Below are 16846 nucleotides of genomic sequence, written 5' to 3'. Positions count from 1 at the left end.
TATTTCCCACAATTGGTAACCTTACATTTTTAATAATTTAATTTTATGAAATAATTAGTGTACTCTGAAATATGTATCTTTTCAATAACTTTTTCATTTCAATTACAAATAGTAGTATGTTGGAATTCAGAAACCTATAGTAATCACCAGTAAACACCTCCATTACCAGGTCCAAATTTAGTCACTAATAACTTCACCACACACCTGACTTTAAGAAAACTATTTTAATCGCTTTCTTTTGTATCAAGAGTTTGGTGGGATTTTTAACTTTGTTTGCTTTACATGTTATTTGTTTTATAGGAAACCCTGATGATAAAATACCTTCTCAAAAGTGAGGGTCTTTTTCCCCAAGTTGTTTAATATACTTTTATGATTTGAAACAAGAAAATTAAATTTAAGTGAGCGTTGCTTCTAAAGTCAGAGATATTTTTTTTTCTGATCATGTTAAATCTACCCTGATTTAACATTTACTTCTATCTGAAAACTATCACACATCATTAGAGGCTTTACTAGTATCTTCTAATAGTTCATCTTCACAGAATATAGTTCTTCGAGTGGGATCCTACATAACTGGTACAGAACTATCATTCTTATGGGGAAATTCACAAATAAATACACCTTTAGCCTCCAGAAGGCAAAATTATTATGTGATCCAGGAAGAAACAAAAAAATACTTATCTCAGATTTTCCACTGAAAGGTAGTAATTCTGTGCACATCACAACCTAATACTAAATAGGTAGTCACAAGATGCAAGTAGAAGAGAGGATTCACTAGCTTATAACTGCACTGTAAAATAACTTCACTCCTCAGTTCCTTCTTGCATACCCTGAGCGTGTCAAGGTACCTGCTTAAATATTTAATCCCAGAGTCACTTTTAAAGTGAACAAACTTGTTACTTTTATACCAAAAAAGCTGGGAGCATTTCTGGAAACAGTTCAATTCAGGGACTCCTCTCAACAGGCAGTGGATGAATTTGCATGAAGTCTGACTCTCTGACTTATATAGTCATCCAACAGTAGTCTGTAGGCTTTGAATATAGGCAGTGTTGTATTGTATAATACTGCAAAATGTGCAAGTTCTTACTGATTAAAACTTCTCAATAAAAAAGGTTCTATTTCTGCAAGTAATTCTAGGTTTTAAAAAGATTTTATGACTGAAGAAGCTATGTCTATGTAGTTTATTGAAAACAAAGATACTCAAAGCCTTCTCATGCTCAGAAAGCAAATGTGGTTAAATGGCTTTAGATTCGGAGACAGTTTATAATCTACCTGCTTCGAGATCTTCCATACATTTGCCTATAACAAACTATGTAGTCACATCCTATCTACTTACAAAGAGCTACTGAAGTGACTGAACATTCTCAGAAGTCTGATCCTTTGATTACTGGGACAGCAAAATAAATTCTTACATGGCAGTGTTTTCTACTCAAGTAATAGAATAAAACTAGTTTTAACACAACAATTCAAATGAAGGTTGAGGAGTAAAATATCAAAAGTCAGAAAATAATGAATTTGCATATGCCTGAGATCATACAGCTAGGCACTTAAGTTCCCACTGTGTCTTGTATTCTTACCCTAATAGTTGCTGAAACAATTATTTTTATAAAACTTGTAGCTACATGGAAAATCAACTTAATTATTAACTAGTGAATGTAACAGACTCACTGGAACTTAAACCAGTGAGCTTCCAGAACTTTTTCAGTGACAAAGCCTCTTGTGATAAAGTAGAAGATAGCTAGCTATTCAACAGGATAATAATATGACAAAAATGTGACAGTGTTTCCAGAAGAGGACAGGTGACCTGAATTACACCTTAATTATGATTTTAAAAACTATGAAATAATATATTTACTGAGTTGAGTCAGTATATCTTCCCATTGATACATCAACTAGTGAACACGATAGAAGCTTTCACATTAATTATAATGACTACTTCCTTAATGAAGTGCAAAAATGTTTGTGTAATCTGATTCAGTTTCTTGAATTAGATTACAGTTTATCACTCTGAAAGCAGGATTTTGTTGCTTATTTTTACAGTAAGTTAGCTCAGCCCCACAGATAAACAGCATATCATCCTATAACACCAATCAAAGGCAATGTTAACATTAAGAATGATTAAACACTGATAACCAAAACACTGTGTTAACATGGAAGGCATTTTAAAAGTAAGCGACAGCCACTCAATTTTATGAATATATCTTTTTAACCAACACAGGATCACAAAATGTACACACTACAGAAAATAAATAACTGAATGATAGGTTTGCTTCTCAAAATTACTGAGTATCTAACTCAAACTTTTAATTTTTAGCCCCTGGAATACTCATAGAAATTAACTCTTCACTTTGATAAGTTAACTACCTTAAGACCTTACAGGATTGAGTCTACCAGGAGAAAATACTTCCAACTACAGATTTTATTTCTTGGCAATATCCAATATGATGTGGATAACATCATAACAATGATAATTATATTTTAACCAGTTCTGTCTAATACAACATCAATAACTGTGAGCCAGAGAAAATTAAATTATTTAATTATGTGATTAATCTTTCTTTAAACACCAAATAATTCCATCTCCTATGTTAGCAGAAACGTTGCTACACCTTTATCAATAGCTGCATCTGTGAACTGCATTTGTTCTTCAAGCTGAAATAATCTATACAAAACCTTTCAACTCTCTCCTTACTCTAACCCCCCATAAAAATGCTTCGTGGCTCAGAGAGTTTTGTAAAGGATGGAAGTTGGAATATACTTCTACTGAATCAGGCACGCAGCAAGAGAGAAAATAAGGATGAGATTGGAAATTACATCTTCAGATTATCACTTAAAAAACAGAACAAGAGTTTAATACAGGAAAGTAGTTATAATTCATATACATGAAACATTTCAGAGGAAGCTTAATAACTTTACACTGGAAAAGAAGAGTCTGGTATCAGATGTGGAATAATGGACAGAAGTACCTATCGTAAAGCAAATCTGTTCAAAATAATAATAACAGCAACAATAATTACTGACATTAATGTAAAATTAATGTAATAAATGAAACATGTAAGGTGCTTTGAAATCACGTCTTTTTAATTGATAAAGTAGTGTTCTTATCATGCCCTACAATAGTGATTTCCAAAAGCACTTTATATTCACAGTTTATCTTTGAGAGAAAGATGCAGTTCCTGAAATAAGTACAAGAGTTTTGTAGTTACTCATTTCATCACCTGTAGATTACAGACTCAGTAGGTCAAGCTGCAGAAAAATTAAGTCAGGAGCTTTACAAAACAGCTTGAAAACCTGAAATACTTAAGAATAATTACCAAAAAATAAAATTTGAAAAGTGAAGATAATTGCATGAAAAATAATGAAAATACCATTTTATATGTTATACAGCAACTACAGACATAAAAATACAGAGCACAATGTATATCATACACTCTACTCAGGAATTACAGCACTGCTTTTCTGATTAATTACAATTATCTACCATTTCAACTTTAGACAACTTTTGAAGACTCTAAGCACATTAGCCAAGAAAAGATCTGCAGTACACAGAGATATGCAGATCAACGTTAACTATGATGAGCTATCGAGTTTTGGAAGGCCTTCAAGGTGTTATCCAGATAAGCCTGAAAAGTCAGTACACCTGTCTGAACCTACACTAAACTCTTCTTTCTTCTGATTACATCATTTGTAACATAGGCAGATTTTAATTCTCTGGACAATTCAAGAAGGTCTTCATTTCCTGTTACTACAAGTTTCTCATTTTGTCACACCTTCAAAGGTCCTACATTTATTTTAATAAACATAAGACTGTCTTTTGTCAGCTGACCAGTCTTTTCTAAACTTGGGAAAATTCTGTAAATGGACTCTAATGAAAGACAGTAGACAGATCAGGAATTGTGGGTAATATTTAGAATCTTGTGATAAAATGGGCAGAATATCACCCAAGAGGTGATTCTCACTTCTTTAATTTATGCTCCCTAAAAAAAAAAAGGTGGAATATTTTTCCATATTTCCTTTTTTCCCTTTTATTTTTTTTCTCAATATGCTCCCTAAATCTCAGCTTAGTCACTAAATACTTCTCTAAAGCGAATACGTTCTAAGTGATGATGCAAGATTCTCTGCATGCATTTTCAGACTGGACCAGTAACAGAATACATTTTAAATGGTTCCTTAACTTGACCTCCTACAAAAATCACAATTCTGAAATTTAATGAGAAGTCTCATCATACAGTTTTGTACCAATATTATTGTACACATAAACAATGCACGCAGAACCAGCCCCTGAAACCCGTATTTAAATGCATATTTCTGTATTATGCAGCAAATTTTAAAAAAAGGAAAATTTTTAAGTAAAATCATACATTAAATCATAGCATTGTGTATCCTAGATATATCTACAATTTCAGATCTCTGTTACTTAAAGAGCATTAAATAGCACATAATTGTTTGTGTGATCACTTATACTCTTTTGTAGGCAGGAAAGAAACTTAGTTATTATACTCAGATTATTAAATCAATCAGAAAGCTTAAAAAGAAGAATTTGTTACAAAAAAGAGAGAGAGAAAGGGAGGGTGGGGAAAGCACTTAACACAGATTGTACTTTGATTTTTTTTCTGCTTTGAGCTGGATCCTAACAGGAAATTCAAACTTCATAAACTTCTCAAACAAAAAGTCATCTTAGGACCACAAAGATGATGAAGGGATTGGAGCACCTGACATATGAAGAGAGGCTGAGTAAGCTGGGACTGTTCAACCTAGAAAAGCCTGCTCTGTGTGACCCTACTTTGACCAAAGGAGGTTGGACTAGATCTCCAGTGATGCCTGCAAACCTCAACCATTCTGTGGTTCTATGAGTATACAGTAAAAATATGGAGGGAAAAGTTCACAAGCATCAAGAATTTTCTAGTATCAACTACTGTGGTAGCATATAACAATGGCACCTAAGTCATCTATTGCAGTTAAGCAGTTCTTTCTTGGTAGTTCTCTTACAGTAGTTTTGGTACTTATTTACAACATACATGCAAAAATGTTCATTGATTTGAACTCATAAGATCAGATTGTAAGCCTAGTTTTATACATGTCTGTCTATAAAATGCTGGGATGACTGTCATGTAGCGCTGCTGTCATGATGCGCCTTATCTTTGCTGAGCCATACTCCATGAACACTCTACGCTACAGTTTGCTTCTTACAGTGTCAGTGTTTGCATTTTTTGTGCTGTTTGACACTCAACCACCACAATGGGAAAAGTCATGCTCACCCATTCCACTGTGGTAAGCCACGTAATGTGAAAACAGTTCATACTTGATAGCGATTTCATTTAAACCTTTCCTCTTTTGCGACAGACTCACAAAGCATTGCCATCCTAAAAGGATTTGATGAATGATAATCTTACATATGCCTATTTTCTTTAGTTTTGAATTATTTTCTTCTTTTTTTTTTTTTTAATCATCATTTTAAAAAGACCTACATCTGGTTTTGTGGGCTGATATTCTAAGAAATTTTATCTGTGTTTTTAGTACCATATATTTTTATCATTAACTTGTTATGATCAGCTTTAAAGGACTAGAGTGTAATTGGATACTTTAGGCATTAGTTGTGGTTTTAAGCTGCTTTCTTAGAATAAAAAAAAAATTAAAAAACCCCAGAAGATATATCAAGAGGTGATCTGCGCTTATATATTAACTGTAACACAAAACCCCAAACGATACTGTTGACAAGGGTTTTTTTTCCTGTCTCCCTCTTTTTGGCCTGCTTATTTGTCTCTGACTTCTTTCATGTGATCTCCTTTCTACTTCTCACAAGTATTTTTTTATTTGATATTTTCCTGCTTTACTTCCCCAAAATAATTTCCCTTTACTTCTTTCTCTCATAAACACAAATGCTCTGCCCTATAAAAACTTTTGTTCTTACCCCACACAGACCCTACCTATTATTCTCATATTGCATCCACTCTACACCAACTTTACTTCCTTTACTAGCTTTTATCCTGAAAATCCCATTGTGTAAAGTATTTTAATCCTGATTCTTTTTTTTTTTTTTCTGATCACACCTGCCCAGACTACCATGTGCCTTCTACTTGCTTAACACTCTCTCATGCTTGCCTGCACTCTCAGTCTTACCCCCTCCTTCTCTCTGCTTACTTTATAACTGTCTCTTACCAAGCTTAGCTGTCTGACTTCCTTTTGTCACTCCTCTTGATCTTAGCCTTTTGAAAAACTAAATTTCTAATAAAATATTTCTGGCTATGTGTCTATCTCACTATGTAAAGGAGCTCTTGAGCCCTAAGGACAAGAGGCATGGCCCCACTTTTGTCTACAAAGCTAAACTCTCTTGACTTTCCTCCCTCCTCCAGACACAATATTTGCATCCAAACTGCCAACAGTTTCTGTCATGTGATATTTCCTGAACTGTGCATCTTGTTGGAGAATGCTAGTCATCTATGACTATAAACCAAAACGATGCCAAGGATCATTCTAATACTTAAACAGACATATGATCATGGGCATGTACTCAAACATCCACCCATCTATCTGATCTCCAAGACCCTGTAATTTTCCTCTGTGTTTCAACCTGTCTAGTTTATTATCTTTCCTTTGCCTTAGAGAAAATCAGTGTTAAAAGACTGCAATGTGCAAACAAGTGGGGAACAACTGGGGAAGAAGTGGAAGCTCAGGTGAGCTTTGCTGAAACAAGTGGAAGAATTTAACTCATCTGTAACATGAAGAGAGAGAATGTGGCACCACCATCAATAGCTTGACTGTTGGGTGCCTCCATCTTCAGGTGGCTCTGTTCATCTCTTTCCTGCAACACAGCCTTTCTTACTTTAACTATGTCTAAGAGCAAGTCACTGCTAGGAGATGTTACAGTAACTTCCAAAAGAAAATAGTAGCTTGAGAAACAGACTGTTACAGGACTTTACATTAGTATAAGGCCTCAGGAGATGTATCAAAAATAGAATTTCAGAATGAAAAATTACGAAATTATTTTAACTAACAGTTTCTTCAGGCAAATACATTCACGATGACATTATCTAATCAAGCAAACCAGCAAAAATCAGAAGATATCTGATCTATTAAAAATGAATAGGGAGATTATTGTCTAATGATAGGTAATTCATGCTCTGAAAGGTTTTTTGTTTATAAAGAAAAAGAACAGGGGAAAAAAAATATAAAATATTATTATTTGTTGTTATTCGTGTTTTAAAGTACCGAGCTGCCACAATTTCCATTACATACAGTACATCTATATAGCAGTAATATTACATTACAGGAACTCCTTTGTGATTATTTGGGTGCTGGTTTCCTAGACTGTTAATTTATTAACAAGTGGATATAAGCCATGAATTCAAAAGATTGCCCGTGTGAAGGTGTTTCTAGTGATCCTACCTGTTGGCGGGATGATTCCAGGAGACATTAGGCCTGGGACAGAATGTGGCATGATATGAGAATTCTCTGGGGAGGTGACACTTTGAGTCCTCTTAGGAGGCCTTCCAGGTCTAGAACTGAAACAAACAAACAAAAAAATTTTTACAATTAAGCTGTTGTCTTACATATCATTTCAAAGTTGTTTCAAGTGGTAACATGGACTGTAAATAAATTTGTTTCAAGGACGGTTGCTTTTGCAGTTAGATGTAATAGACTTCCATCACTAATTAGATTACATGCTGAATTCATTTTCCTCATTGAAGATCAGCCACTCTTGATGCATAATTCATAGCCTGCACCTCGTTACCTGCTTCTTCATATTAATATCTATACACAGTTTGAATTGCCTCGTTTGCATATGCTAAAGTTCTGCATGCAGCCTTCAGCACGAAAATTATGCACTAACTTGTAATAATTATTACAGTCAGCCTGCTATTGATTTATGAGACTTTTAAAAACCAAATATGTGTAGTACTTGTAATGAATGATATTTTAAGGTTCTTCAGGAAATTAAAAGGCAATGGCTGCCTAAGGAAATGTTCTGCTTGTTTGATTTAATACTACAGTTAGCTGGGAGGTGGAATGAAAGAGTGATTCAGACCTATAGCACATTTTTCGATGATATGTTTTATTACTTCGCACTGCTAGCCTGATATCTAGATGATAAATGACAATACATATCTAATGTGTGAAAAGGTCTTGCAATTTCTTTATTTTTTGTCATTTAAAAGATAAGTCAAGTTATCATTTAACCCTTATTCTATTTAAAGTGAAAATCTCACTAAGACACCTTACTTTAAATATACTACTTTATGTCAGAAAGGACTCAGAATTATTTGTAAGATATTGTTGAACAACTGCCATCATAGCAGCTTACATCTCTCCAGTATGGAAAAATAAAGGGCTTCAGGTTTAAGCACTCCTTGTCTGTTAAATGCTCACATACACAACTTTCCATCTCCTGGACCATGTAAGTAGCATACAAATTAGACACAGATTACAATGAAAATACTTATTACCCACTTACATGCAAATATGTACCTGCTACATACAATGCATATCCAAAGGCTTGTATTCTTACGTACAGATCATAGCACAGTACTGTTGCAATAGCCTATAACTGCTTATTTAGGGGACATTGTGGAATAACTTCACAGAAAAAGGTGATGTGCAGTTCTAACACTGCAGTGTTAACCAATGCTTTGCCAAAAATTTGAGGTTCTTCATTTGTTTCAAAACAAGAAAGAAACGAAAGGTGGCTATGAAAGGTTTTGCTCCTTAGGTCCTCACACTAACAAAATTCTAATCAAGGATAATGGCATTTTTAGCTATGCTGGGACTGCAGAAGGAGGCAGATAATAAAATACCTCTACTTTCTGTTCATATTCGTTCCTCTTGTGTTTGAAAATACCCTTTTTTTGCAACTTCTACAACCTGCCTTCAATAAACTAAAAACAATCAAAGTACAGAGCATTTTCTTGGAGTTTAATGACTCAAGGCATTGAGCCATTAACATTAACTGATCATTAATTCCCAACTTAATGTCCTGAGCTGAGGTCATTATTAAAATTATAAACTTGATAATTTCTTTGATTGGTTTGGGATTTTTGACTTTTCTTTAATACAAACAAAATTGTCATATGTTTATAACTACAAGAAAAACAGTTGTAGAAAAAGAATGTCTTATTCCAACTCACAGAACCAAATTAAGCGTCTTCCATTTTTCTTTGAAATTTCATTTGTGATTTACAATAAAAATAAACATACCATGAATACACATAAAACTGATAAAAACATTATAGACAAAAATGATCTGATTTAAATGGAGTGTTTCTAATATATTCACCCACCAAAAAAACGCCACTATGTAAGAAAACTTTAATGGCTTAATTTAAATACCTATGATGATGCACTGTTCTCAAATCACTGTTGTAATATGAGTATGGAAGGGTCTGACAACAGCATAAAAACCACAAGCAGGGTGCCATGGCTTAATACACAACCTACCAATGACTTCCAAGTCTTTAAAAAACAACAGGTTCACACCAGCAAAGCCTCTCCTTGATGCTTACTACCAAATATAGCCATGGTGAAGTCTGAATGCTTTTGTCTTTGATTTTGAGTAATACATCCACCCCTCTTCAAAGCCTAAGAGAAGACACCCATGGACCAAATCTATAAACGAAGGTCAGCAGCAAATTATAGGTAAGTGATATTGAAATATCCAAGGCAAAACTCTTCCCCTGGTCACCTTCTACAAACAAGTTGATTGCACTACCCTATACAAAAGGGCTGTCACACTCTAAGCCGTAAACGAGCCCAGTAACTCAACTCTACGCCATGATTTATCCCAAACTTTACCAAATAAGTGTTTTCATTAAGTCCTAAACTCCCAATTCCAATCCAACTAACAATATTTAAATGAATTTTTTGAGAAGTAAACCACTTTTATCCTGATATAACTTTCAAGTGACAAAGCACTAACCCCAGTTTACTATAAAAAAGGCCTTTATCTATTTAACAAACATTTATCCCTTATGACAAGGCAGAAAATCACATGTAAGAATTATTTCTTAAGGTCTGGAAGATCTGATTTAGAGTCGCGGTAGAATATGCAATACACAATTAAAATGAGTAAATCTCTGATTGGTTGAAATAAGCACACGCTCTCCCAAATAACTAAGTAACAATAATTGTCTTACTTTGTTATTTATATTATGTACTTGTTTCATTAACCAAAATCCTAACTTGTAATACTACCATTTTATTCAATCTGTCTTCAAACTATAAGAATTGCATGAATTTTGTATGAATCATTACCAAAGTTGCGGAAAAAACAGTATATAAAAATTACTTTAAAAAAATAGTAACTTTGATTCTATTTGAAAACTCTCATGTTGTTTTGCAGTTCATTATCATTTTTATAGCTATATTATCTCTTTAAAAAAAAAACATTAAAAGCATAGCAAATGAGCTTAAGTATCATAAACAGAATAATAAAAATACCTTAATGAATTATTTTGTTGGTATTTTTCCTAAACTTGTATATAGTAAAGACCTACTTATTTTTACATTAGGACAAGTTCACTTTCATTCCAAGATAATAAGCCTGCTTCATGATACTCACATTCCTATTTTGTATCAAAATCAGTACATTTGTCTTTGGTGTGAAAATAAAATGCAATTTAAATAGTTATGAGTTGATTTGTTATGCAAAAGCTATATTTAAACACAGAGCAATGCACGTTATTCTTGTAGTTGATGTCACTGAGATACAAAAATCATAGAATCATAGAATTATAGAATGGTTTGGGTTGGAAGCAACCTTAAAGATCATCTAGTTCCACCACCACACCCCTGCTATTGGCAAGGACACCTTCCATTTTGACCAGGTTGCTCAAAGCCCCATCCAACCTGGCCTTGAACACTTCCAAGAAGGAGACATCCACAGCCTCTCTGGGCAACCTGATCTACTGCCTCACCACCCTCACAGTAAAGAATCTTTTCCTTACATCTAGTCTAAATCTACCCTTTTTCAGTTTAAAACCGTTACCCCTCATGCTATCTTAGCCTGTCCTCACAGGGGAGGTGCTCCAGCCCCCTGATGATTTTCATGACCCTCCTCTGGACCCGATCGAGTAAGTCCATGTCCTTCTTATTTTGGGGGCCCCAGAGCTGGACACAGTACCGCAGGGGGGGATCTCACGAGAGCGGAGTAGAGGGGGAGAATCACCTCCCTTGACCTGCTGGACACACTTCTCTTGATGCAGCCCAAGACATGGTTTTTAAATCATCATTTTTAAACTGTTGATAATACTCTTTTTACTTAAATTTAGATTTTATAGATAAGCTTTTATAGGGATACAAAAGATATTTTAAGATTTTTTTCTTTTATGTGCATAAAATCATTGGAAGAACAACACTGGTTCTTCTGAAGACACATGTGACTTCTTAAGGTAATGCTAATTATTTCAATGGATAAACTACTCGAAGCTGACACATTTTGATTTTGAAGACGCCTACGGTTTAGGTTTTTTAGAGTTAACATAAACAGGTTGAAGTGCCAAAACCCAAAAAGCCAACATAAGTCTTGTGAATACCTAGGGTCATAGTACAGACAAGTCAAGGAGTCTTTTGGGACTCTGCAAGAAGACACTAGAAGAAGCAGACCTACATCTGGAAGTCATGGCTGGTCCTCCTCTCTGCTGTTTCATTCTTTGAAGACTAAATTAGAGAGAGCAGAAATTAGAGAACTTCAACAAGATTCAAGGAAGCCAGAATGATTAACTGTTTTAAAGACCTGAGGAGAAGTCAAAGGAAACCTACCAGTTCCTTATTTACCCATTTAAAAGGATATGTAATAGAAACACAGAATCACAGACTGGAACATTGTCACTCTTCTGGCTTTTAGAAATATAAATATGTACATTAGATTTTTCACTCTCTAAAACTGCATGTTTCATGTGTGAGATAATGTGTTGAAGAAGAAAATGAGTGCTTCCTATAGGACCACATATTACTAAATTAGTACTCAGTTTTTAAGCACCTAAATGCATTTACTTCCCTCAAAACTTGTCTGCCTTATATAGGTTTGTGTAAGCTTTGTATCAAAATTTGCAGACTCTTTTCAGGGCTTAGAAGACATTCCCACAGACAACTGAGTTATATGTTTGCAGACAATTATCACAATCTACAATTACAATATACCATTATGTGACAGGGGAATTAAAGGTGCAAACTGGTGAATCTCAAAAAGGGAGGGAAATATTTTCTTCATCAGCATCAGCTAATTAGATATTCAGAACACTTTTCAGAACCACCAAAAATAAATCCACCAATTTTTGATCAGATTCGTATTTCATCCCTTTAACTTCCATAAATACTTCAAGCAATACTATGCCTCTAGCATTTTCATCTTGAAGGAAAGGGTGTATATGTCTTCTGCACTGTGACTGGCATGAAAGGTACAAAGCATGAGAAGCAATTGAGACTATATTGCCCTAAAATACAGCAAGTTCTCTAAAGTAGTTCTTTTTTGGTCTTTTGATCAACATATATTAATCTTACATTCTTCCTGTGTTACTGAATCTAGACAACAACAGATGGCTGAATTAAAGAATAAAAAATGGAAGAATCAGTGGTTATTATCAGCTAAAATGCTGTGCTTTGATTACACTTTTAAAGTTTTATACACCTCCAACTGTATTATCAAAGTATGAGCTTGCTCCTAGAAATCACTTTGATAGTGCAAAACAATTAAAAGCAGACACAATCAACAGAAGATCTGGTCCTGCACATCACATGAAAAGAGATGAAGGGAGAATAGGTACAGGTTTACTTTCAAGCTTTAAAAGTAAGCAGACTTCTAATTCAGCTCTTTTCACTATCTGCCAGAATACAGCCATGGCTTTAAAATTTAAGGGTCTCATCCTTAAAAGCCTTAGACACATAGACCGCCCACTGATTTCTGCTGTAGATCTGAGCACCAAGGAAGATATTGATTCCAAAACAGCTGAAACTCTTCAGGAGTAGCATATACATCTCAGAGTATGTTACTAGCATTTTATAGATGACTGATTGCATGGTAAAACATATACTATAAAACAAAAAGAGTGTGCAACAGCTGAAGCTAATGCTGTGATTTATCTTTCTCATGTCCTGACTTTGAGTAATATTTGTGGAAAATTAACTCTACATGAACAAAGTTTTACTCTTTAACATTATTTTTATTCAATACATGATGTATCCCTAAAGAAAACAGCAAGTCTGACCAGCTGTGAGAAGGCAAACTGCTGTTCCAGCCAAAACTATTTTCAGGTCTGGTTTTCTACATTTACAGTTTTCTTTTTAACCTTGCCTGTGAGCAAGTTAAGTGCACAGAAATATTGTCCTCATTTGAAACTGAGCAAACATGATGCAGTGAAGCTGCCATTGGCCAGGCAGTTTTATAATCAGTAATACTGGGGGGTGGCAGGGAGAGTTACAGTCTGGAGGTGATAGGCAGCAAATCTGTAACAAGCATTTGGTGTATTTATTTAATGTATTTTTTATGTTCTTAGAACTGCTTAGAACAGCTTTGAATATCAATATCAATTTTAGCTACATCAGCATTTATGCATCTCATTTAGGTACATATTGAAAATCTAGGCTTTATTTCTCAGTTGTTCTACTTCCCCTCATGCTTCAAATCCTGACAGAATTTTGACCTCAAGGAAGCTGGCTGAATGAAATTTAGGTGAACAGCCACTGGAAGTGGTTATTATGTGCTTGCCATACAATGGCTACTGCAAAAGGGCTGAGGATGTCACAGCCTAAGGCTACTTGCTGACTTAATGCAACCTGCAACCAAAGACAGTGAACTCTTCCCATATGGTATACATGGTAATTCTGTTTTATGGGATGGCTCCCATGCGCTCTCAAGAGTCATACGTGTAGCCTTCGCACTAATAAGACTTGAGCCAAGGGCGTGGCAATTCTGAAAAATAAGGTCTAGGAAGACAGACTAAACCTTTTGTGTAATTTAATTCCTTTGGTTGGAAAACACTTGCCAAGGTAACCTTCATAAATATTTCTAATGCACTGAACTAGCATTTTAAAGGCAAAAATACTACAATATACAGCTATCTAAACCTTATACTTTACTATTTTAAGTTTTCCCCTTCTACTCCCACTCAAGAACAATGCAAAAGAATGCAATTCTAAGATTGGACATATATCTACTTTGGCAGTAAAAAACCATTAGAAATCACACCATGTCCTTTTTACTTGCAGCAGTTGTATAAAACAATAAAATTCTCAGTGCAATTACCTTAAATTTATTTTTCTACTCACAGTTAAACAGAAGATGTTCCCATGCAATAATTAGTGCTGAACTCATGATATATTAGAAGGAGTTACTGAGACAGCAAACAATCCTGATAATAATAAATATAAAGATCTGTTTAAATATCTTCACAAAGAAGTATATGAATGATCTTCAAAAGAATTAGACTGTGTAATAGGAGTGAGTAGTGGAGAAAGCATTCTGATAAAGTATTACCACATTTCAGTGACAGAACACTTTACTGCTATTTGTGAACCAAAATGTCCAAAAATGGGTATTTGGTCAAAAATGCAGTACCAGTTTATCAGTGGTCCAAATAATTAATCTAAATGGAAGAAAATATATTGCACTCCATATCCCATTCCAAAGCCATTTATCACAGTAATACATAAGCACTGATTAGTACTAGGATACTAAGCTTTTTTGGGGGTAAAGAAGATCTTGTTGATTTATTTCTTTTCCTAACAGACCAGTCATGTAAACATCATGTCATTTTCATCTTCCTCAACACTGCAGCCCAAATCATCCTCCTTTTCACTAAGATCAGGAATATTCTTGACCCAAGAGTACAAGATACAAGGCACAAGAGTGCAAGAATACATAGAATATAAATTACAGCAACACCTGACAGCTCGCACCTGATGGCTGAAGTCCCACTACAAACACAATGAAACAATCTAAGAAAAAGATTCTGCTTGACTGTCCATACTACTTGAATATAAGAATGACCTAAAGGACAAGGAAGTAAAACCAGTTAGAAATCTGAGTATTACTGGAGTAAATTAGAGTACCAGATTTGAATACAGTTGTGATTGTACATAAGTTTAAAATATTACTAAAATGTAACTGTTCTCTTAATGAAATTGAGATCTGTAAGTCATCTACTGGAAGGGGAAAAACAGATAAGAAATTAATCTAATTCTGTTGGGTGGCAGAATTATGATGTCAGAAGTAAATTAGGCCAAAAAGTTCACTGCTTCATCTAATTAGCTGAAACACTAGATCTGCCTGAAACTTCTTAAAACATCTAAGTATGTTGGCTCTTATGATTATATAATAACTGTGAAACACAAGCCTCTGATGATGACAGCCATACAAGCTAGAGTAGAAAATAAGTCTGAATGAACAATGAAATGCAATTATTAAACAGAACTCATGCATAAATTCAAACCATATTGATATATTCTTACTTGATATAAACATTGCTTCAGAAAGAGTACTCAGCACATCCAATAGAAGTACAGAAATCACGGTACTGGAGATTCTGAAGAAAGTTATTTAGGAATATTGGCAATAGCAACAAGAAAGCCTTGCAAAATCATACTTATTTCCTCTATTTACACTGTTGTCTTTCAGAATAATTCTTGCAACTACAAAAAAAAACTGTACAAAAAGCAGTGATCTGAAGTACATGCTTCCCACAAATGCTCTTTCTGTCAAGTTATAACAGATGCCTTTCCTATTTCACTCAACCTTACAGCATAAACCGCACCCAAAATTTAAATATGCAAGCTAAATGATTCCTTCTAACAGTGTTATTCACCCACATGAAACCCCAAACTATAACAGATGCAAGGCCTATTTTTTCCTCAACGGTTTTCATCTTAGGCTTTTAATTCTAAAAACATCCCCTCAAAACAACATCTACTATGTATATTATAAAAATGTCAAGCATGGAGCTAATAGGCCAGAAAGGCAGGGTTGATCCACAATCTAAAAGAATTTTAAGCTTTCATTTTTTAAAAAAGTTTCTACTTCAAGTTGTTGAGATGATTCCTAATGTGAAGCAAGTGTAACTGATGTGGTTATGTCTGTTAGAGTCTGCAGATGGCCTGAAAAAATGATTTAAATGTATGAACTTTAGTTGGAATGAACAGTCCTGCTTCAAGGCTTGTTTTCTAACCATCTGCATTCATCTCTGCATATAACTTGCACATGTAATTACAAATTTGTGAACATAAATCAGATAATTGCATGTACAAATAACCAATTAGACTCAAAGCAGAATTAGGCCATATAATAGCACACTCCCCCTTTGAACACATATATAACCATACATACATAACATAAGTGAGTATCTTTGTTTAAGAAATTTTTGATTAACTGATTTAGAAAAATAACACCTGATTTGTTTTCCAGTAGGACACACTAGGCAGCAGCTGCCATTTTGAGATCCATACAAAAAGAAAAGAACAAAAACACAAGAAAAAACACCTACATAATAAACAAGCCCACCATTGCTCAAGGGGTCACAGACCTGCTGTTCATTACCGCCTGTATTAAATTTAAGATACATAAACATTTCAATGCCAATTTAAGCTTAAATAAGAAAGAAAAAAATATTGTACTATTCAAGGTAAGTATTTTGTGAAAATATTCTGGTTCTCCTGGCAGTTTGTTAATTAATATGCTATTCTTATTCATAACAGTTCATAATGGAGTTCTATCATATAAGTGTATCCACTGTAATATCTGAATGCACTCATCACTTAATTGGCCACAATTCTTCGCATGAAATGCTGAAACAAGTGAACTGTCACCTTTTTAATGAAGCTGCCTATATCTTAAACCCTTTGCCCTTTAAAAAACTATTTATACTCA

General features: G+C 34.4%; 1 protein-coding gene across 9 annotated transcripts in view; it reads right to left on the bottom strand.

Annotated features, from left to right (window-relative positions):
- The window catches only part of DACH1 (dachshund family transcription factor 1), a 364290-nt gene that overhangs the window by 203788 nt on the left and 143656 nt on the right, over window positions 1-16846 (bottom strand). For all 9 annotated transcript variants that reach the window (XM_074815548.1, XM_074815545.1, XM_074815547.1 and 6 more), the window contains exon 2: window positions 7384-7499. In XM_074815548.1, the coding sequence (XP_074671649.1) occupies window positions 7384-7499 (116 nt within the window). The remainder of the gene's footprint in view (window positions 1-7383; window positions 7500-16846) is intronic.

This window comes from Strix aluco, chromosome 2, assembly GCF_031877795.1.
Source record: "Strix aluco isolate bStrAlu1 chromosome 2, bStrAlu1.hap1, whole genome shotgun sequence".
Lineage (NCBI taxonomy): Eukaryota > Metazoa > Chordata > Aves > Strigiformes > Strigidae > Strix > Strix aluco.
Note: the sequence above shows the minus strand (reverse complement) of the source record. Positions and strands in the feature narration are given on the sequence as shown.